General features: G+C 32.0%; 2 protein-coding genes across 3 annotated transcripts; both read left to right on the top strand.

Moving 5' to 3' along the window:
* The first annotated feature begins 2,672 nt into the window (after nucleotides 1–2,672).
* Nucleotides 2,673–14,193, top strand: LOC110998628 (venom serine protease Bi-VSP). Its single transcript, XM_022267357.2, has 9 exons — nucleotides 2,673–2,810; nucleotides 4,515–5,219; nucleotides 7,030–7,184; nucleotides 7,361–7,553; nucleotides 9,290–9,431; nucleotides 11,277–11,440; nucleotides 11,869–11,970; nucleotides 12,484–12,668; nucleotides 12,838–14,193. Exons 1-9 carry the CDS (start codon nucleotides 2,753–2,755, stop codon nucleotides 12,982–12,984), a joined length of 1,851 nt encoding a protein of 616 aa, XP_022123049.2. The 5' UTR covers nucleotides 2,673–2,752; the 3' UTR covers nucleotides 12,985–14,193.
* Nucleotides 14,194–14,781: 588 nt separating this feature from the next.
* Nucleotides 14,782–22,963, top strand: LOC110998617 (solute carrier organic anion transporter family member 74D). 2 transcript variants are annotated; one of them, XM_022267340.2, is made up of 12 exons: nucleotides 14,782–14,965; nucleotides 15,420–15,581; nucleotides 15,860–16,030; nucleotides 17,759–17,938; nucleotides 18,046–18,237; nucleotides 18,920–19,041; nucleotides 19,709–19,804; nucleotides 19,883–20,073; nucleotides 20,705–20,818; nucleotides 21,341–21,471; nucleotides 21,894–22,034; nucleotides 22,778–22,963. In XM_022267340.2, exons 1-12 carry the CDS (start codon nucleotides 14,956–14,958, stop codon nucleotides 22,942–22,944), a joined length of 1,677 nt encoding a protein of 558 aa, XP_022123032.2. In that variant the 5' UTR covers nucleotides 14,782–14,955; the 3' UTR covers nucleotides 22,945–22,963. The 2 variants fall into 2 exon arrangements, with proteins under 2 accessions (XP_022123032.2, XP_022123031.2); XM_022267339.2 differs by having other exon boundaries at nucleotides 15,417–15,581.
* Nucleotides 22,964–23,046: the final 83 nt, after the last annotated feature.

Here is a 23,046-nt window from a genome sequence, read left to right as displayed (position 1 = left end):
TGGGTGGAGGGTGGTCCTATACGGTTCTTTAATATGCACTGAGAAATTTTGTGAATGTGTAGGATTGACGGATAATCTCGGAATGCTTTGAAACTGTAGTGCAGTTAACGTAATAATATTTTGCATTTATAACTAATATTGTTTTCGCAATTTGTAACAGTTTAATGATTTAATTGTTTGTAGAATACAGATAATAATATTTGTTACTTTGAAATGCATGCCTTTCAGAAAAATACAGTTGTAAAACTAGAAAAGGTACTAAATATATATTGATCATTGACTATATTTAGGTATATGTCTAATTGATTAAAAAAGCAACTACTTATTCAAAAGAGCATAAATAGTATAATATTTAAACGGAAAATTTTGAACATAACTCAAAGTTTACAACTTCTAAATGACATAAGATTTAATTAAAAATCATAAAACAAAACTTCATTAAATTAAAATATGGTAGCTCATAAATATGCCTTAAAAATGTTTAAAATATACAAAATATGATGCGTTTGTTATTTTTATAGAACTTTGACTTTTGACTTTTGATTTTAATATTACGTAACATTAAATAAGTGTTTAATTCTCGTTAAATTTCAAAGTTCCAGAATATGTCAATGATTACATGCGTAATGTCATTAAAATGCATTCCAGTTTACGCAACCATGGTCATGTTGGTCACTTCGCAGAAATTACCGGGAAATAAAACGAAATATCTACTGATTAATAATTGAATGACATTGAATTCTATTCGTATGAATATGTGTATTATGTGGGTTTCACCCCAGCGGAAGGAAGTTTTAATTTTAGTGTTTTTTTTGTTAAGTTTAAGTTTACGTTTTAAAATTAATCTAGAGTTTTAAAAATCGAGGCCAAATCTTGATCAATGCAACAGTTTAAGGTTAAATTTTAAAATTTTTAATACACAGATCCTATAGATCGTGCTAAGTCGCGACTGAATCTGATTTTCTCTTGAATAAAAACTTATAGATGACCTTAATAATATAATGAGCTGCCTCAGTAGACTGGTGGCTCTGTAACTTCAATATAGTTCTTTCAATATCCGCTGATATCAAAACCCGTCCACTGTCGCTATCGCATTGCTTTACGTTAAAGATTTTATAATCAATATGTTATGTATTGTTGCCAGAAAAATGAAACAATTAATGTCTTTGCACACTCCTATGGGAATTACGAAACTTATGTCTACAATTTTAAGTTTAGAGTAAATATCCGTTTTCTTATATTTTATTAGTTTTCTTTTCTTATTGGTTCTAGCTCCTTATACAACTTATAATATTTTTATCTGAGATATTTAAATTCTGAGTTCTGACGAAGGTAATTTGATAGGCTGATTTGAATATTGAACTCACCTTCACCCATTTTATCACAATTGATGAAATTTGTACATGGATTTAATAATTTTAGAAAGTTTAGAAGATAAAATCTATATTTTCATTGAAACCGCGGGTAATAATACTTTATTACATATTTTTTGTGGATATTTCAATTCAGTTTGCCTCTTGAATTCTTCGTATTCGGTCAATAGGTTTTGTTAATAATGACAATTAACGGTAAAACTATTTGCAAACTAATACAGTCGTTTCCAGTGTTGCTAATACTAGCTCAAAAACACCAAAAATGTCTAAAAACTCCTTTTATATACAAACCTCCAACTCCGACGCAATCCCCAGAGTACTATGAAGCATATGATGCTTTGATCCAGAATCTTTTCGGCCATGACTGCTTTTACAATAAGAAATCACACGAGAGTAAACCATGCCATTACCCAGAACATGAAACCCCGATATACGGACACGCCACATACTCCCACGAAATTCCAACTTACGGCAGCGAATATCCGACTTATGGCCACAGTTATCCCACTTATGGCCACGCTCTATATGGGCATAGTGATTCCAGTATCTATCCAGTGCTTTCGGAGGGTAACCAGGCGTTCACCAGGAATGGATTTATAAATAATATGACGACATATTCGTATAAAAGTAATTACGCACCCAGTCAGAAACATCATGTAAAACGGAGAGTTAAAATTGTCGTGAAGAGCAAGGGACAGAAGAGATCGCAGAAACTTAAAGGTTTGTTAAATTCTATACAAATTACGAATTGCCTACATGAGTTACTCGTTAAAATGTTACATCGTACATGTTCTTTTTACTGTATATCGGGTGGTACTCAAATTCAAATTATTATATATTATTTTATTTTATAGTATAGAGGCAAGCTTTTTGGTTTTTTGTTTTTTTAATATAAAGTGTTGTCAAAGCGTGCATAAAATCGTTGCATAGCACCTCCCTCTTTACAAAAAACATTATTTATCTACTCGAGATAATTTAGTAGCCAACAATATTTAGATTGAATACGTATTTTATAAGATATCTTTTTATTAATTTTATTTGATCTGTTTGTGTTATTTCTACGTGAATGATGGAAACTATTGTATATTGTTCCGAAACCTTGATTTTGTACTGGGAACCAAAAGCGGTTATAATTAAGTAATTAATACAGTGATTCACGTATCCCTTTGATTCAGATATAGGCGACATATAGTTGGGGAAATTTCGATTCCATTTCAAGTTCCGGTCAGTGTGACTGTGACGTCAAGTGACCTTCTTTAAATATCAACTAACTTGGTCAAGATCTGCGATCTCAGTTTATAAAACTGGCGGCAAAAGACGCACGCTTTGAAAATTCTGTGCCGCAATTTAATTAAAAATTAAACTTAATTGAGTTAATTATGTTTCGTGTATTTTTGTGTATTTGTTTGTGTGTTCCGATCGTTTTTGGACAGTTTGGTAAGTTTATGCACAAGTTTTTGCGCCTTGTACGTTTGTTTATAAATTAATTCATATATTTTGATTACTAAAAAACTGATGAATATGCAAGCAGTGAATTGTTAAAGCAATTAAACCTTTGAATACAAAAACCAGAAATACAGACAAAGATAACTCTGGTAACTACTTATGTCTTTTTAAGTTAAATCGTTTTTTATTAATGTTCAGAAAACCAGTAGCCAAGTACGTATCTGAATAAAACAATATTGGTCACACATATTAAAGACATACCAAGGAAGATATAAACAAACAAAAAAATTTCATGATTTTGATTTCTTTTGTAATTTATACGTTATCAAAATTAATCAAAGGTAAACAATCAATAACCTACCAATAAAATACGTACCATTTGCGGATCAATCAAGTAGGATAAACAAGATAGAATAGTAAACGTTTTACTGAAATAATATATAAATAAGATTTCAATACGCAGCGCTACCACAAAATAACAATACTTTTTTTATGTATCTATCAAAAATTTACTTTTATTACCAGCTGGTATTTAAAAGAAATTTTGTCTTTACATTAAATAACGGAAATCACATATAAATTGCGGTTTAATTCGCTCTAATCTAACAATTGGATCATCAAACACGGAAAAAGTAATTTTGGTTTTAGTGTTCAGTTAAATGCCTGTTAAAAATATATTTAATTCTTGAAACTGTTCAATTTAAAGTAAAAACTAAAAACTCTTACTCTATAAACTTACTTATTGATTTATTTCTTTAATTTTTGGTGACCAACACATATAACATAGTACATACATGAGTAATTAGTAGTTAGTAACATAAGTTTATAATAATGACATCGTATCATTATTACATAAAATTATTATTTATGAATCACAATAGTAACTTACTCCAATCCTTATTACTATTTGGAGCAAAATTTTAATGCAATTTTTTAATACTTTAAAACGTAGAAAATAAGTTAATGTAGTTGTATCAGGTCGGTGACAAAGTACCTAATCGAAAACTGAGATATTTAAATGTCATTTTAATAAAACATGTTATGAAAAAATTCAATCATTTATTTATTGCTTAAAGTTTTATTGACTATTTGTTGAATCCTTGTTGTTTTTCATTATCATGACCGTTTGAAATTGATTTTTTGTGGTTTTTGCTTTTTAGCTTTAGCTTAGGTGACCTTGAATCCGAACGCTTTGCAATAAAGAACTAATACTCATAACTTATATTTCAAATGTCAATATTAGACTTTATGTATATTTTTCACATTCAAGACTATTTGGATTTTCTGCTTAATATTTGCACGTTTTAACTAATATTTATAAATATATTTTATAATGTAGAGGTCAAGGTCATTTCTTAATAACATTATCAGTACGATAGTGAAAAGGAAAATTGTATTATACATATAAATCTGTGTACCAATATAATTTTCGTTCGATCAGTGAAGGAAAACATTGTGAGGAAACCAACATGCCTTAGAACTATCCTGCCTTAAAAAAGACGACAGGGTTTCTAATAGCTACTTTCCTATTACAAGAAAATATTAAAAATATTATATTTTTTCGTAAAAAATATGTTTTCATCTTCAATCATCTGATCTTAGATAAATATTGTATACTAAGTAGGTATAAAAACAGAAGTTTTTTATAGCTTTTAAATAATAAAAAGATCTTTTATTTTTCTCTATTTCATATAGGTTTCTACCCGAATGACCGTCGCTATCGACAGCCATACCAATATGGATTCAGTGAAAATGTACTAAATCCAAGAAGAATTCAGCAGAAACTAAGTTCCTTACTCAGTTTCCAACCTGAAACAGATAACAGCAACGCAGCCTTCATCTATCCGTTCAATAACCGACCGATATCTAATAACCCATATAAGAACTATGATAACAATTATTATCAATCTAGTAACGTTCGATTTCCAACCCTGGGCGAGAATGTTAGACCAGCATATCCTGGTGACAATACTTTTGGACCAGATTATAAAGAAGTTCCAAAACAACCAAATGGTCTGACATTTCAAGACTTCATAAAGCCTTCACCAATGGGTGAGAATACCAATGAACCAGAAAATCCAGAGAAGCCGTATGAAAATGACCCATACGAACCCATCACCAATAGACCCGTTTTCGATAAAACCACGCAAAAAATTAATTACGATGAAGTTTACAAGCCAGGCTTTTCAAATCACAGCAGTGGTATTATAATGGGCAGTGTATCAAATAATCCAGTGTTCGGAAGTGTTATAACACCAGATTCTCCAAAGTTTGATACCAGTTCTAAGCCATCTTTTGAAGATAGAAACGGTGAAGAAGAGACAACCCTGCCAACATTGACACCTGTGCCGCCGTCAGATGCAAGACAAAACATGAATTTTGGACCAGCTGGAATATTTAGTAAATATTATATAGTGCATGTTCTTTATGGTGCTTGGAATAAAGCAATAGCGTTTATATTGGTGTTGGTGCATGTGGTATCATTCATACCGGCTTTTACATAATTCAAGTAAATTAAATACAGATAAATAGGGTTGTATCAATAATCTTTGTTTTGCTTTTTTATGAAGCGTATTATTATCATGTTTTTTTTTTTTAATTAAATTGCCTTATACCTATGAACTAAAAATGGAACGAAGCGTTTAAACATGATTGAGAGATGACGAACGAAAGGTTGATGACTTTGACGCTACAGGTTTTTGTGTATTCACCTTTTTAGGCAAACAGATTTAAGATATTTTCAATCAATTTTAAGTCTATTTCTAAAATGTACTAGATTTTATTTCGAATTAAAAATATATATTAAATTGTATTAGCACTGTTACCATGACATAATTATATAAACCTGTTGTGCATATACGGTGTAAAACAATTAGTATCACAAATATCAACATTAACTATGAACTTCGGATATGCGACTATTTGAAATATTATAGATATTTTAAAATTCACTTGCAATAACAGCTATTTTAGGTTTTTTGTGTAGTTAAATTGTGGTAATTAATGGTAAACATTATTAATAACGTAACCTTGTAACTTAACGTCATATTAGTAGCACAAGTTCAAAAACGACTATGATATAACTTGTAATAATGCTATCAACACGGCCAAAGTCACAAAAATCAAGATCTTTTCCTCGACGTTGAATAACACGTTCGAAGGCCATTCGGTGGTCATCGAGTGGGTCAAATATGTACTTAATTCGCTCTATCACAACGAAACGTATGTTTGTATCGTTAGTACGCGATGTGTTTCCCAGTTTTTGTTATCTAATAATCTGTATTCAAGGGATTTCATATAGTTCTCAACTGCTGCATCTGCTATTATGAATGTTTTATAGGAAACAAATATATAATAGGTAAACATTATCCATATTCCAGCAACGTAGATTGAAACTCATCTCAAAATCACATTTGATTTTTAAATTTTTTCATCCGTCCAGCGTACATAATTTTACAGTTGTAAGTTCTTAATATAATAACTTTTCACACAAACAATTTTTTTAAGGTTTAAACAATACGTATATATGGCTTTTAAATCAACAATTACATCTTAAATTGTACCTACACAATTTATAATATACCTACTAGGTACCTTCGCAAACTTTGTTTGCCTCAATATGATTTTTTACTGACTTTTTCGTAGCTAAATACCAACATATGGTACATTTTACTATGTTAGTCCATAGAGACAGTGTGAGATATTTAAAATAACTGTTATATACTTCTAATGAGTTCAAAGATCGTGCCCAAATTTAATTATGGAAAATAACGTCGTATTAAATCCATAATCGCTAAAATCCAAACAAAATCATTCATAACTTTTTAAATCTAATTAGTGTGAATAACAATTATGTAGCATGCTTGGTGGATTTTCTAATTTAATTGTCGTAAAGTTTAGTTTCATATTATAACCACGTGTATTAAAAATACTAATAACAGCCTTTTTTTTTCTTTTTTTTAAAAGGCTACTATTATTAAAAATACTAATTGTTGTTAATTTTATGTTTATAAAAAAAAATGGTTACATTATTGATTATATTTTCCGTATACAAATATTTTTTTTTGCGACGATTTAGGGGTTTAGTATAATACTGGTATTTGAAATTGGAACGATAAAGAGATCAAGGAAGGATAAATACATAAATTTTTATATTATTTACAAGATCCAGACATGACGTTTTATCTGAGAGTTAAGTTAATCTTTCTAGAGAACACATGTGAGACGCTGGATGGTGGAGTCGGAAATTGCATAAAGATACAAGAGTGTGACATCTACTATAAGCTGCTGAAGGATTCTCGGGATAAGACGGTTGTAAACATCTTAAGAAAATCGCAATGCGGTTTTGAAGGTCAAAATCCTAAGGTAATGCTTTGTCCACTTTTGGATATACCCTGCCCTATTTATAAATCCATTCAAAAGTATTTAACTTTTTTTACTATTTATATGTAATATTTAGAAGAGGTTTTGTTCAACGCGCTAAATTAAGAGGAAGGAAAAGGAACGAAGCATACAAACGTTGAATTAGAGTTTCTTTATAGGTATGCTGTCCCTTACCCGGTATACCAGACGAGCCACCAGCTCCACAGACCACGACAGTTGCTCCTACGCCTCAAGGAAAGTCGGTGGACACAGATGACGTCACACCAGTGACAGCGCTTCCGGAACCGCCAGTGTGCGGTGTTAGCGAAGCATCGTTTAGTCGAGTTGTTAATGGCGTTCCTGCTAAACTTGGTAAGGTTATTTATTTATTTAATTATCCTTTATTACCTTATACAAAAACATACACGTTTACAAAAGACAAAGGGCGGCCTTATCGCTTACAAGCGATTTCTTTCAGGCAACCCTAATGAGAAACAACGAAAAAGAAACACTAACAGAGGGTAAAGTACAAAAAATGCTAAATAATTAACAAAAAAAAACAAAAAAAACTAAAATAAAATTGTTATTATAACTAATATATAATAAAATAAAATCAAAGAAAAAATAGCGATAATAATAAATAAAAATAATTATAAACAAAAATTTAAAAGCCAATAAAAATGTTAACCTAGAATAATTAATATTATATATATTAATTATAGCAGAGCTAATTATGAGGCAGAAAGAAAATGATAAATAAATTTAAAAATCGGGTTTATGATAATCTAATTACAGTTATAGTTACAGTTTTACTAAAAATACATTATTTGACCAAAAAAAGTTCTGGTGTGACATAATAACTTATATTCACCTCATTATTTAATACATTAAAACAGTTAAAAATAAAATAAGTACTCGGAATAAAATCCTCTACAGTTTCATATTTCTAAAACATTTATTTGTCATCCAGGTTTAAACAGCTCTATGTTTAACGTGTATTAAGTACACGAGTAGTAAAATTTAATAAAACATAAATCAACATCGCCCACTCCGTCGGTTAATTTATTTAAATAAATACTGTATTATATTGTACTAGTTCTATACTCTCTGCTGAGCTTACATGATTTTTAGTCTGGCTCATTCATAATTTACCCCAAGAAATAATATGAAGCCATAACCACGATTATAACGTACTACGTTTTGTAGAATAAATCTCTTCTTCATTCTAATCATAAATCTTCTGTAACATCTTATTATAGGTTTATTTATCTAACACAGACAAATTCGCGGTAATAATACAAATAACTATCTTACATAATTGCTGGTCATTTGTGCCAATACAAGTGTAATTACTGTGTTTAACTTGTGTATTAAACTATGTGCAATTTACCACTTAACCTTAGTATATTGTTTTACGTTTAACTATTAGCAGCTTGCGAAGATTCCAGACTGCTAATATATCATTTACTTCGCACTCATAAAGTTGACAATACATAATAAATGTAACGATGAGTTATTTAAAACAGACCGTTACTTTAAATAGATATTTATAAACCGTGGTAAAGCGGTTACAAATATATAGATACAAATACAACTCTCAACTCAACTCAACTCTCAACCCTGAGTTCGTATTTTCATGGTTAGGAAAATGATATGCTTTAAACCAAAACATCGGCGGTGTGTTTGCAAAACAAGTGATCTTAGGCAAACTGAATAGGTACCTACCACGTTTTTTTACATAAAATGGCGTACAATAGATAAACTACGCGCCTACGAAAGGTAATCATGACGATACAAACTTCGTGTAGTTGACCTTTGACCTGTTTGCTTTATAGCATAAGAGTTATTTCGTTATAAGAACTTTTTTTATAATTAAATCAAAATGTTTCTAGCTACAAGTTATTAAGTCGAGTCGACATAAAGGAAAATCTCCACCTAATACCTATTTTTAATTATCGTCATGCCAATCGCAAATTGCATTGCACTTGCATCCTACGAGTCTACTGTAAACCAAATTTTTTGACGGATTTCTGTATCTTTCCCAGCTATTGAATATATCCATAATTATATTTCGCTAGGGCAATGCTGTATTAGGAATATTCTTTCAGGTGACTTTCCCTGGATGGCACTCCTGGGATACCATGACAGCCGTGGAGGTCCGGAAACCAGGTGGAAATGTGGAGGTTCTTTGGTGACGCAACACCACGTTTTCACAGCTGCTCATTGCATACATGGCCATGAAGATCTGCTGTAAGTTACCCTATTCACCAATACCGTCACACCGAACCGTCCGCCCTAAATTCAATATATGGTTTAACTTATTATTTATTTAATGTTTTCTTCACTCAGTTTCATTGTTAGCCATGCTTTGAATGTAAGTTTCTTTACAACAAACTAAATATTGAATGAAGCATATAGCAACATGCTTTAATAATTAATTATCTGACTCTGATTTCACATATGCATCGTGATTCCAATAAGAAATATACTTATTTTACAATAATACAGTAGGAACCCAAATAAAAATTAACCAAATTAACCAAAACCATTAAACCCAATTTAGAACCTTGGTAGTTAAACAAATCATAGCTTCATCATTTATTTTATTTAATGTATAATAGAAAATGTTAATCATTTTTCGGTAACTTGGACTAAATACCTTAACTAATCGTTAACGCGTAGTGAACAACTCTGAGTAGGGACAGCTATATTATTTCTAGCACAATTATAGACGACATGCATCTATAGCTTGAATGAATTCAAAACTAAATAATTCATAATGCGTACTTTTATCTCACTGACGAATCATTGTGACTGAAAATCTTGAATATCTAATATTAGAACTGAATCATATCCTTGTATTGTACGGGCTTTGAATTTTTATTTTAAAAGTGATGCAGAAACTTCGTAATTTAATACGTTTATAAAATTTGTTAACGTCCAAGTGTCTTTAACCTGTAAAAGCTTCTAATCTTTTAGTCAAGTCAAAAATCTCCAATCATTAGTTATTGTTAGCTTTTTGTTCAAACCCAAAACCACTTTAGGAATACATTTTTTCTTTTCTTTTTCCATATTGCAATTTACATTTGTAATAAAAATTGGTATAATTCTCCTGGGTTAATATATTTTTATGTTATAAATAGTATATTTCTTTTTTTTAATATGACTTTAGTAGCTTCTTTTTAGAAATATTTGCATGAATCATAAAATTTTATGGTTTTTTTAGTAAAAACTTCGTGGTTGTTTTTTTCTTTTTAATAGACATTGTTTTGACAGCTGAGAAAGAGAACGCACGAGTGCGGAAAAGGTATAGAAAAAAGCACGTTGTGTGATATTTCTATACCTCTTCCGAAAGAAAAGTGTGTTGTTGTCACGTGTGCCGACATCCCGAACGCTATACTGCATTACGCCACTTTTTGAGCAACTGTATTAAAAAAGTATTTTATATGCCTTAAAATTGCCAGTCTGATATGGTTGGTATTGCCAAACGCGCACATCCGCATTTTAAGCGTCGCAATTTAAATAATTACAATATGTGGCAATAAATAATAATTGTGGTATGGTACGATGATGATACCTATTATTATTTATTACAATGCCAACCTTCTGCACCAAACAACCTAACTCTTTAATGCAATAGTGTACGCCATTATTAATAATCCACTGGCGCTACAACTCAATATGAATCTTGCTTCAAATTATATCTGTTTCTTCGTTCTTTCTTTTCTACCAACTCATCGTGTAGTTTTAGGATGATGACATCACAGCAGGTTTCCTGATGATGTTTATTTCGAACAAGCAAATCCAGAGATTATCACCGTTTATTTACTATGTATTTAATGGCTTGATTTACAATGTATTTAAAAAAAGTTGTGGTTATTCGGATCACGCGTTACGTCGAAGAATAAGAGTCCATCGTAGTGACTGATTATTATCATCTTGTTTACGTTTTGTAATGACGAGAGTCATGGTTTTATAAAAACTTATTGGTTGTAATGTTCATAATGTTACTGTCTAGGAGAGAATTCATACCTTCCTTAAGCAAAAGCAGTAAAACTAGTATAAAAGTAGCACTAAAATATATAATCCTTTCAGGTACGTAGTGCGTCTAGGAGAGTTGGATTTAGCAAGTGAAAACGATGGTGCAGCACCAATAGATGTGCTAATCAAGTCAAAGATCAAACACGAGAATTACGACTCAGTAGCCTACACAAATGACGTCGGTTTACTCATTTTAGACAAGGACGTACAGTTTACCAGTAAGTTTATTTTATTACCACACTATTGCATAACGTCTCAGGTTATTCCAGTGCTGTTCTATCGGTTTATGATTTACACATGTAGTAGGGTTTTGCAAGCCGTTGCTAAGCACTTACAATGACACAAGGTAACCTCCAAGTTCTATAAAACCGGGAACGCAATTATACAGAGAGAAAGATAGTGTAACTTAGCAAACATGACTTATTTAACTTGTTTGTAGTTTCACGGGTTGCAAAGAATCGCTTAATTATTTCTGTACATCAAATCAATGCTATTATTGCGTTGCTAAATTCATAAATAATGGTTTAACTTGACGTAAGCTTTTAATGTTTATGTAACATAGCATTTAACTTCTTCGACAAAAATATTTTGTTTTACGTTCTAAATCTAGACAACTTGAAAGTAATTAGTCGTGTTTTTTTTTCAGAACTAATAAAACCAATCTGTATCCCCCAAAATCAGAAATTACGATCTCTAACTTTCGAGAAGTACAACCCTCTTATAGCAGGATGGGGGGATGTTGCGTATCGTAAGTTATATATTTAAGACTTTTTGTTTTTATTTAAGAAGAATATACATAGTTTTTGTAGTAATATTAGAACAAGAAAAGTCTATCTTAGATTTTTAATAAACAAATATTAGAAAAAGATCCCTTTTTTTAAATGTTTAATGGTAATATAGTATTCAAAATTTCGTAAAAATTAAATAAATCAGTGGCGCTACAACCTTTTTAGGTCTGTGCCTCAGTATATGTTTCATGATCATTTGTTGTGGTGGTGATCAACCTCCTACGCCTTTTTGGATCTAAGGTATGACGGTTTTCCTTCACCGTTCCAGCGAATGTTAAATGCGCACATAGAAAGAAAGTCTATTAGGTGCATAGCAGGGGATCGAACCTACGTATTTAGGAAAGAAGCCACTAGGCCAACACTACTCCAACAATAAAATACGGTTACGAATACACAAAATCGTTTTCATCTTCCTTACTTATTCCACAAGTAAAAAAAGAACAAAGTAAATTCTCTTCTACTATTGATTTCAGGCGGTCCCTCGGCAACCCATCTTCAAGTAGCTCAGGTTCCTGTAGTTAGTAACTCAGCGTGCAAAGAAACATACAAACCATACAAAAAGCAGGTGATAGATGAAAGAGTGTTATGTGCCGGTTGGAAGGATGGAAGACAGGATGCCTGTCAGGGTGACAGTGGAGGACCCCTGATGCAGCCCATTGTGAGTATTGGTCATATATTATCTTTAATAAATGCAACATATTGCTGATAGGAGATTTTATTTTGTCTATCTTTGTAAATACGTTTAACAGCATCGAACATAAATAAGTCTCATTTGGTATAAAGTGAAGTGAACATATCATACTAAATACCAATTTTTTTACTTCTAGTGGAACTCGGAAACCTACCAGACATTCTTCTACCAAATCGGCATAGTTTCCTTTGGAAATAAATGCGCTGAGCCCGGATTCCCCGGCGTATACACACGAGTCACACACTTTGTTCCATGGCTAGAAAAGAGGATAATCGGATCTTAATTTATATCCATCCAATTATAGCAACAGAAAGACCGCAATTTCTGCAATTATAGAGCATATTTTTATCTTTAACATCCATGGAATGAATAGGGATGGAAACCGCTTTGGTTTTCATTTGGAACTTGAAACAGTATTCAATTTTATTACCATATATCTACAATATCTATTGATTACGATTACTGTAGTACTCCTATTTATATATGCCGTAATTACATCATAGTATTATTGTTTTATAAATTTTGCTGGTATCTTTTTTGTGAATAAGGCAAATCTCGAATAGAAAAATTTCCCGAATGTATTTTAGTAAGTCCTTCGTTCAAATGGCGTTCGTCTATATATTACTGTGCCCAGTGAGACATTATTGTATTTATTTTAGACCATAATATTGCATATAGTATATGAAAATTCTAATGTATGTGGAATGACAGAAAACATAAATATTTTAGATATTAAATAGATTCAAACCTCAATTTCTGTTAGAAATCTTAATAATTACAACTCATTGGTATATTGGCCCTTAGGTGGCCCAGTTTTTGTATCGACATTTTTTATTGTTTCAAATATTAAAGCAAACATTATTTTGACGTATGACAGTTCGCCGATAGCGTGACTTAATATTAAGTTAAGCTTGGTTAAAGAAAGTACATATGTGAACTCTAATACTATAAATATGTTAGCAGTAAGCACTCAAAAACAACATTAGTTCATAAGGTTGTGTATTAAATTAATATAAAGACTATGTGATATTAGTTTATATTTATGTTACTTACTCAGTCATTCGTTCTGAATTTTAAATTAAACATTATCAAAGATCAGTAAGTGTACAATAATCCAATCGGAACGGTCAGTTGCAACATCCAAGTATTAAGTATTTTTTTTATCGCGTGGGGCCTTGAGCCTCGTGTTTCACCTCCTAATCTTTCCGGCTCTTTCCCTGTAATTGTACGTCGCTTTTACTAGGCTCGCATCCGCTTTTCTAGCGGGTTTCAAGCAAACGCCTTGCTTGGGGATATACTTTGAATAAATCCCCATATAGCTTTATTAATAATTTAAATGCAGGATAATGGATACTCCGAATTAACTGTATAAAAATAAAACTAATTTTATTGGAATGGAAAACTAGTAATATACCTATTCATACTCAGATATTTTATACATCAATGATAGCTAGTTGTTATGAATTTGTGGCAATAAAAGATTTTGTATGTTTCTGTTGTAATTATCCAAACCCTTCTTTAGGTTTTAGTTAATCTCGTAAATACTTCCGTAATATAAATAAAAACTATATGACGATACTGGCTTTTCGTATTATTGACGTGACAACGTCTTATAATTCGATGGAGCCAATTCGAAAAATCTGACTCATGCAGCGTTACCTCGCGGCGCGTCGTTACCTCTGATGCGTTCCATTTAAAGCTTGAAGTGTAAGCGTATTTATGTGTAAAAATAAATGTAACTTGATCAATTTAATGGTGATTTCCATTTACCTCCTTCTCTATATCCATACAAAATATCTATCAAAAGAAAATAATAATTTCTTTTGAAAAATGCAACCTGTCAAAATGTCAGTATTTTCTTAGGACGTTGTCACGTTTAACTATCGTCAGTAAACTGATTTTAGAGACAACCGTTTTTTAGATAGTTGTGCTATGACCTAGTAAACGTTTTTTAAGTAAAAACGTCTCTATCTATAACTATTCGTTCATGTAATTAGTAGATAAAGCATAAAATAGCAAATATCAGGAAGAGATATAACAAATACCTGATAATGTAGATAGTGTATAATTTTCTACGATATCCAATCACTAATCAGTCCTTTTTGGCAATCACAACTATATTCACTACAGTAACTTTAATAACTAACTTTTGTATTTCGTATCAAAATGATCGGTAAATAAATAGTTTTTAATAAATTTTCTTTGTATTGTTGTGAAGTTTGTAAGTTTGAGTGCTTACGTTGTAGAATACAAAATGATATCAAGTGAGTATTATGATTTTCGTAATCGAAATTAAATATTTTATAATTTTAATGATGATATAGAATAAGTTTAGCGCAGTGTTTGCTTTTTAAATATCTAATAAAAAATTAATTCTGTAATTAAAATTGAGTTCAAAATTTACGTATTGATTCTTAAGAATGATAAAATTACCGCACTAGTATTTTTTTTTAATTATCAAATCAGATTTAGTTGGGTTTAAAGGTTTAAAGTTTAAAGCTGTTAAATTTATTTAACGAAATTCGTAAAGGTTCGGCTACAGTGGTGTCGAAGTCCCGTTACTATGGGTATTGTGAAAGCATAGGTGGACGCACTTATGAAATATGTACTTACATTATAAGGAGGCAAAATCAGTATGGCATGTACCTTCAGGCTGAAAATATTCAATAGTTCCGTTAGTGCATAGTAATATATATATTATCATATAATTTTCAGTAGTACTAAAAGGATGGGAACTACTAAGGAAGTATATATTGACCATACCTCGCTTCGATCTGTTTCTGCAAGGAGCTCTTCTCATTGTCATTTTCCTTGAGAGCAATATCTTTTTACTGCTGCGAAGAAATGACAATACAGGATTTATACACACTATTAACCAAGGTTTGTATTGTTTGGCCAAAGGTTTGAGCTAGAACAGTGAAAGTTTTGAATAACCACACATTCCAAAATAACTAGATAAATAAATATTTTGTATTTGGGCTTAATAAAAAAAAATTGCTTTTTCATAGAGTTTTCTAAAATTGTATTCGGATCGAATCAAATGAAAAAGATTTTTTTCAGAGTACCAAGATAAATTTAACACGTGTGCGTTACGCTACGTAGTGATATAATATTAAAAATGTTTGTTATGAAATATTATAATAATTTACTTTTTTTAGATTGGGTAAAAGTTGGTATAGGCGTTGTGGAATTTCTTCTGGGTGTTGTAGTGGCATGGCAAGGGAAAGGCTGGCGTAACTTCACACTCTCCTTTTGGCTAGGAATTACAGCTATTTCTGGTCTAATTATACTAGCCTTTCCATTCCCTAATATCAATGTACCGGAAGTAGGTAAGGTTTACCAAACAACAACTTATTAATATACAACAAATATTTCAAAACTGTAAAGAAATTTTTAACACATCTAAATAAAATATTTTTATAACTGTAATTATTTATTTAATAATAATAATAAAAAAACTTTATTCATGACAGAAATATGGTTGTGACCAAAACATTGTGAATGGGTCTGTAAATTTTGTATTAGTAAGTTAAACTCTGCATTTATATGTGCATAGTTTGACTATCTCAGAATCTACAAACTACTATTAAACAATTATAACATCTTACTGTGGAATCTCAGTCTTTTATTGAACGCAATAGTACATAATAATATCTATAATCAAATTTGGCGCACAATCGTCCATTGACAGGAATAATACGTCAAAATAAAGTAGAAAATGTCCGGGGTCCACAATGGGGCATGGGACAGTTTCAGCATTGATATGTCAGATCACACGTCATCTGTGATCTGACATAGTCTCTACGCGATGTTTTAGACTGAAGGAAGTATTGACACATTTAATCAAAGGATTATTTATATATATTATAAATAAAAATCCTTTATTCATATATTAAAATGGTGTGTGCGAGATTTATGCGTCTATTGTAACTGTTACAGTTTGTGGGTGTGACAAATAAACTAATTCCGTCGCTCCAATTTTACTGGAATTTCTGTAAATATATCTTCTAAACGAACGCGAAATAAAATCATTAGACCTCCTGTCAATTATGTTATGTTTATATCATTATTCTTATCATTCTTGTTTCCGATAAATTACCAATTTAAGAAATAACAACATGAAATATTTCATCAATCATCTTTGTTTATCACAGATTACAGTAAAATTATTATCTACATTTATGTAAAAAATATTAATTGGGTCTTATTAAATAATAATGATAAATGACGTCAATAAAAAATGTGTCGTCTTATAATAATAATTGCCTATTAGAATGAACGCCAACAAACATAACTCAAATATGCATGGGCGGAAGATTTTAGTTTGATATCTCTACTTGCCGCTACAATCTTTTAGGGTTGTACCTTTGATTTCTGTATCTATCTGTTTCGTCATCATTTGTTTTTGACGTGACAACGTCTTATAATTCGAAGGAGCCGGCTGCACGCACGAAAAAACCTGCCTGAAAAAGCCTGCGGCGTTACCTCTTGTTAAATTTAAGGCTTGAAGTGCAAGCGAGAGCGCAGAACGAGCGACAAAGAGGAACAATCGGTTGCGTTCGTTCGTTTAAAAAACATTTGACATTGACATTGTAATTTTCATTTATTCCATCTCTATATATGTCCATACAAAATATCTATCAAACAAATTAAATTAAAATTTTCTTTTGAATAATGCAACCATTACATCAGTATCTTCTTATGACGTTGTCACGTTCAACTATCGTCAGTAAACCGATTTTACAGACAACCGTTTTTTTAGTTAAGAGAAGTAGACAGCCTGTGCCTGACTTTTAGCCTAAGGTCAAGGCGGTTCCTTCACTATGTTATCCTTCACCGTATGACCAAGTAATAAATTCTCACATAGGCAGAAGGTACTATATTGATTCAGAGCCGGGAATCGAACCTCTTTAATATTCCAATTTATTGCTTGATGACGACTTTTGACCGACATATTTATTAACAATGTATGTAATATAATGTTATTGCTTAAACCTTAAGAATACTAATTAAATTAATATATTAATAAGAAATGTTAAATACTTTTTTCCCTCTAGAACTATGTGCTGGTGGTACAATAACAAAATACTCAGAGGTCATCGATCCGCATCAAGTCATTCGTGGTGTGTTTTTGGTGATCACAGCAGTGTTGTGTGGTCTTACAAAGATTAGCATATGGGCACATGGTATCACGTATCTGGATGATCATGAACCACAAAGTGGACCCTACTTTTATGGTAGGTTCTGTCTGTTTTTTAAGCCAGCTAGGCCATATATCGGAAACATTTTTGTTTTGCATCAAACCTAGGAAGGACTCGGAAATGTAAATATTCTTCATCCTCAGGTATTCTTATCTCAATCCGTCTATCCCTTGGTCTGAGTGGCACTAACTGGCTTCGACCAGGGTCTGTTAGAGAGGACTGGTATGAGGCACACGTGTCCCTCTCAATGCTAACTCTGATGTTCAGTATACTTTACACTCTCTTCCCGAGACAGATGCCTTCTTATAAGGAGATTGACCCGCTTGAGAGAACATGTAAGTATTTATTTGATTGTCATTGTTGCTAGTACTTCATTATTACAATATATTTTAAGCATTTAAATTAATAAACAGTCACCAACGACCTGATTAGGTTTCAGCGGAACCAGTCAAGTATTAATGGTAGTATTCCATTACTTGAGTAATACTACTTATAGAGTATACTCCTGCTTAATGCTCTTAAAGTATAGAAGTCACAATGTTAATATTTTCAGTACACAATATAATACATTATAAAGAAAACTTTGGGTCCGTTTCACAATGTACAGATAAGTTCTACATAAGGTCCAAATAAGCTATTTATTACTTATTGGTAGGTAAACACTATTGTTGCGTTTCACGACTGTCAGATGAAAGACTGAAGTATTTCCGAACCAATTCGACTTAGGGTCCTTCAAGAAAAGAGCGTACCAATTCTTTAAAGGCCGGCAACGCACTCGCGAGCCCTCTGGCATTGAGGGTGTCCATGGGCGGCGGTATCACTTAACATCAGGTGAGCCTCCTGCCCGTTTGCCCCCTGTTCTATAAAAAAAAAAAAAAAAAGATAGCGCTATTCGCCAAGTAGTTTCTTATTCGGAACTTTTATCTTCCGAATAATTTATTTGTTGTATAGCTATTTGGTACTTTATCCTTACATTGTGAAACAGACCCTTATTCTTATAAAATCTTTTTTTTGAAGGTCTACTCCAGCCGCTTCGTCGTGTGCTGAAGAACAGGGCCCTGATCCTGCAGTCGTTAGGCATGTCCTTCTTGACGATTGCAATTTTTGGCTTCAATAATTACGAGACTTCATTGTTACAGGTTTAACTTTATAAGTATATTGAGAAGACATAGCAATCACAGACTGAAATACATATTTATTTATTTATTTGTTTTCACTACATTTTTCTATCTTAACAGTAATTACTAATACTATAGAATTCCAAATAACTCTCACACCAACTATTCTAGATATGTAGATTAAAAAATTAAACTTTTATTCCTAAATCTATCTATTTATAACTAACAATATAGCAAGCAACTCTTGTGAACTCAGCCAGTGTACAAACAAATAGGTCCACCTCAATAGAAACTCTGTTCACTATCCGTATTGCCCGCGTGAGTGGCGCTTTAACGTGCGTGCTTTAACATAAAAACTGTATCTTTCTCTCTTATTCAATTATTTTCATTTGATTCATTTTATTTATTTAACAGTTTATTGACAATCCTTAGTTTTTTTTAAAGATTACTATTTTCACATTATTATTTTATTGCAAATATTTGTTTATTATTTGATAGAACTCTAACAGATCTCGCTGTGTAAAAGTACCACACGTTTTACATAAGTTCTCCTACCGTATCCCTGGAATAGTTTACTATGAAATATAACAAAAACCTCAGCCACAGCAACGCTTGGCCGAGTCTGCTAGTATAAGTTATATAGAGGACTACAGGGCCGGGAGAATATTTTAATACTTATTGATTTCAGACAAAATTCTACGTGGAAACGATACGACAGGATCCACGCACATCTCGGGTTATTATTGATATATTTAGATCTCTAGTCATTATCTTCTTCGTCTCTGTAAGTACCACATTATATTATTTAAAAACAGATCGAATTTTAAATTCCTTTGTTTATTTAATTTTTTAATGTCTTCAGATATTCCGCATGCGTTTCTCGGGTCGGCGTAACGACGGTGTAAAAGCTTCCACAGCATCGAAAGTGGGGGGAGCTGTGGCGGCTTTTGTTGGAGTATTATTCTGTGTGCTTGCCGGTTTAAGCTGTAACACAGGAGACATGGCGGGATTAAATGGCGAATACCGACAGCCTGAGTGTAGTATGCAGTGCGGGTATGTATTTTTATTAAGTACGATTTTGATGATACAATATCGAGCGTTGAATCTACGTGGATAAAACTGAAAATAATTAGAACTGGCCAGTTCTAATTATTTAACATTGCGATTGAATTTCAATTTTAGAATTCTTTGGTTACCTAATATGTATATAATAATAATATATATTGCATTCATTTGTCAGTTGTTTTTGTAAATTGGCGGCAAATCTAAAACTCTTGTTACACGTAAAAATGAACCAAACGCGAGAAAATTTTCGGTCAATGATTTATTATTACTTTCGTTGTGGGCCTACTCAACAACAAAGAAAAACAATAAAAGTATTGGCAACTTTCTACATTGAGCCGTTTTTCATTTTCTAAACATATTCAGTGTTATCTAGATATTTCTTCTTATACCTGTCTATAACTCAGACCTTTAATCTATAACATCCAACAACGACAACGATCTCTATATTAAATATTAATTAGTATTGCTGCCGCTTTTGGAAGCTTTTTATGCGTTGAATGGAATGTTGGCGGACAACTAAAATTTAAAAATATCTTATTAATGAACTGTGTGCGTTTTGAACTACAATGCTTCAGCTCAATCGTTTTTTACATGATCTAACATTGAATTAAATTCCTAGATGTTCTTCGGAGTCGTACGGGTTCAGTCCTGTATGTGAAGTGGATAGTCAGACCACTTATTTTTCTCCGTGCCACGCTGGTTGTAACCAATATGAAGATCTCAATGGATTCTTGTAAGTATATGTAGTGCTAGTAACAGGTTCGACAAACAGTGCAATTATATATCCATAATAGGGCCTGGCAGTTACTGGCTGTAGTAATCGAGGACGCTATTAAGGTTTGAGGAACAGTAGACCTTGCTTTCTCCACACTTATGTTTCTTAAATACACTACTTAAGAAAACGGTCATATTTTATTTATTTATTTATTCGGAAACCAAACAGAAATATCCATATAATAAAAACAAAGTCAAAAATAAAACACAATACAAACACACTGGATGCATCCACAACGGGTTACACTTATACAACCATATGATACAAAAAATAAAAATAAAACATGACAACAATACACATAATAATAGAGTTAAGACATTAACAGTTGCTTTATTCTACTCTTAAACAAAGCAGTAGTGGTTTTATTGTATTACAAAGCTTATGAGTCCATATTTATGACATACATAGTCATACTCACTACCCTAAATTTGAAATATTAATGGTTAACTTATTACAGAACTAACAGCCATACATTTTCAGGATATTACAAAACTGCACGTGCGGTTCGCAGACACAGCGCGCGGTGCGTGGCGGTTGTTCATTGCTGCCGTCGTGTGCTCTTATCTACAACATCTACCTGGTCTTCTTCACCGTTATGTTAGCTGCTGGAGGTACAGTGTTATTAACCGCCTTTCGAGGTTGAACTGACCAACGTTTTAACTAAAGATGCACCAGTTTCAAACGCATAAATCAATCCATAGACATCTTAAACGTAGGCATCTCTTGGCATCTCATCTCTAACAATATTAATTAAAAATACCTTAATTTGCATTGCCTCAACTTTGATTTTGTAATTCACACAAATTTAAATCTATCTATTTTAAAAACTGTATACTATATTATATAATGTCATATACATCAAATACTGAAGGCATAACCGCCTTGTAAATGTCCCGATTTGTTAAAATAAAGCATATAATATATACACACAATGCATGTAACATAAAGCCTGTCACTACCGTATGTGTGCCTTATTCCTGTAATTAAAAATGTATAGTATAACTAACTGAATACCTATTTTGATTTATTTTAGCTGCATCCTTGTTGATGCAAGGTATGGTTATCCTACGCTGTACGCGTCGGCTTGATAAGCCGCTAGCTGTGGGAGTGGCTTTTGCGATAGTAGGTCTGGTATCACACGCTTTAGGCCATCTCCTGTATATGTTAATTAGTGGTAAGTTGGGTAATAGTTTATTGTTGTTATAAAATATAGTACTAAATTACCGTAAAACCAAACAATATTAAAAAGGCTGTCCTACTAGAAATTTCACCGTCATGAATTTTGTGTGTATTGCCAACAGTTTTTGCGATCGTACATAAATTTATGATAAATTATATAGTTAACCTTTCTCAAAAAATCACGAATAGAATAACTGTTTTGAGTTTATCGTTCATACCTGGCCGGAGGATATAAATTTTTTTTTTATTATATAAGAATTGAATTTAATCTGTCTACTTTTGGATATATAAAAACTTCAACAGCAATTGCTAATCCTAATAAAGTATTAATTGAATGACTTCACTGCTGTGTTATAGCGGATTCATTATCCAGAAGTCAAATCTTACATCTTAATACATACATTTTAAGTCATGTTGTTTGTCCACTATGCACTCCTAAATTGCTTACCGATTTCAATCAAATTTATACACCGTGTGCAGTTTGTTCTTACTTGAAAGGAAGCTTACATATATACTTGTACGTTTGTATATCACTAAACTGCTCTTAAACGGCCGTACCGAATTGAATTTTTTTTGTAGATGATGCTAATGCCAAAGTGGTGTTTATTAATTAATATCATAATCGCTTGAAATATCATCCAGGACAACGTCTGTCAGGTCCGCTAGTTAACAAAAATGCTAAGATGTATTTCGGTTTGAAGTTGAAGGGGATTTCAAATTTTTTTTTTAATATTTCAGAATTAACCTGTGCCTACAAAGTGAATGGCGTATGCATATTCCATGGAGACATTGTATGGGTTATGCCAGTCGTGAGTGTAGTTTTTTGTCTCATATCGGCCGGGTTCAGTTTCGCAGCCAGCCGGGCTAGTGTCAACAAGGTCGTCACTCTTAACGGCGTAAGCTGATAATAAATTATGAAAAATCTGTAGATGTTTGATTATGTATACCCCTCTTTAAAGTCCCTCTATGTTCAATAAAAATAAAATGTTCTGCAAGATTACCACATT

This window comes from Pieris rapae, chromosome 14 (genome assembly GCF_905147795.1).
Source record: "Pieris rapae chromosome 14, ilPieRapa1.1, whole genome shotgun sequence".
Classification (NCBI taxonomy): domain Eukaryota; kingdom Metazoa; phylum Arthropoda; class Insecta; order Lepidoptera; family Pieridae; genus Pieris; species Pieris rapae.
The sequence above is the reverse complement of the archived record's forward strand: the minus strand, read 5'-3'. Positions and strand labels throughout refer to the sequence as shown.

Excerpts from the sequence above, each read along its gene's own strand:
- LOC110998628 (XM_022267357.2), top strand. The coding sequence starts at position 2,753 with ATGTTTCGTGTATTTTTGTGTATTTGTTTGTGTGTTCCGATCGTTTTT. Across the intron at positions 2,811-4,514 it reads GATCGTTTTTGGACAGTTTG|GTTTCTACCCGAATGACCGT; the intron begins GTAAGTTTATGC and ends TATTTCATATAG. Across the intron at positions 11,441-11,868 it reads CAAGGACGTACAGTTTACCA|AACTAATAAAACCAATCTGT; the intron begins GTAAGTTTATTT and ends TTTTTTTTTCAG.
- LOC110998617 (XM_022267339.2), top strand. Across the intron at positions 20,074-20,704 it reads GAGTGTAGTATGCAGTGCGG|ATGTTCTTCGGAGTCGTACG; the intron begins GTATGTATTTTT and ends TTAAATTCCTAG. Across the intron at positions 20,819-21,340 it reads GAAGATCTCAATGGATTCTT|GATATTACAAAACTGCACGT; the intron begins GTAAGTATATGT and ends ATACATTTTCAG.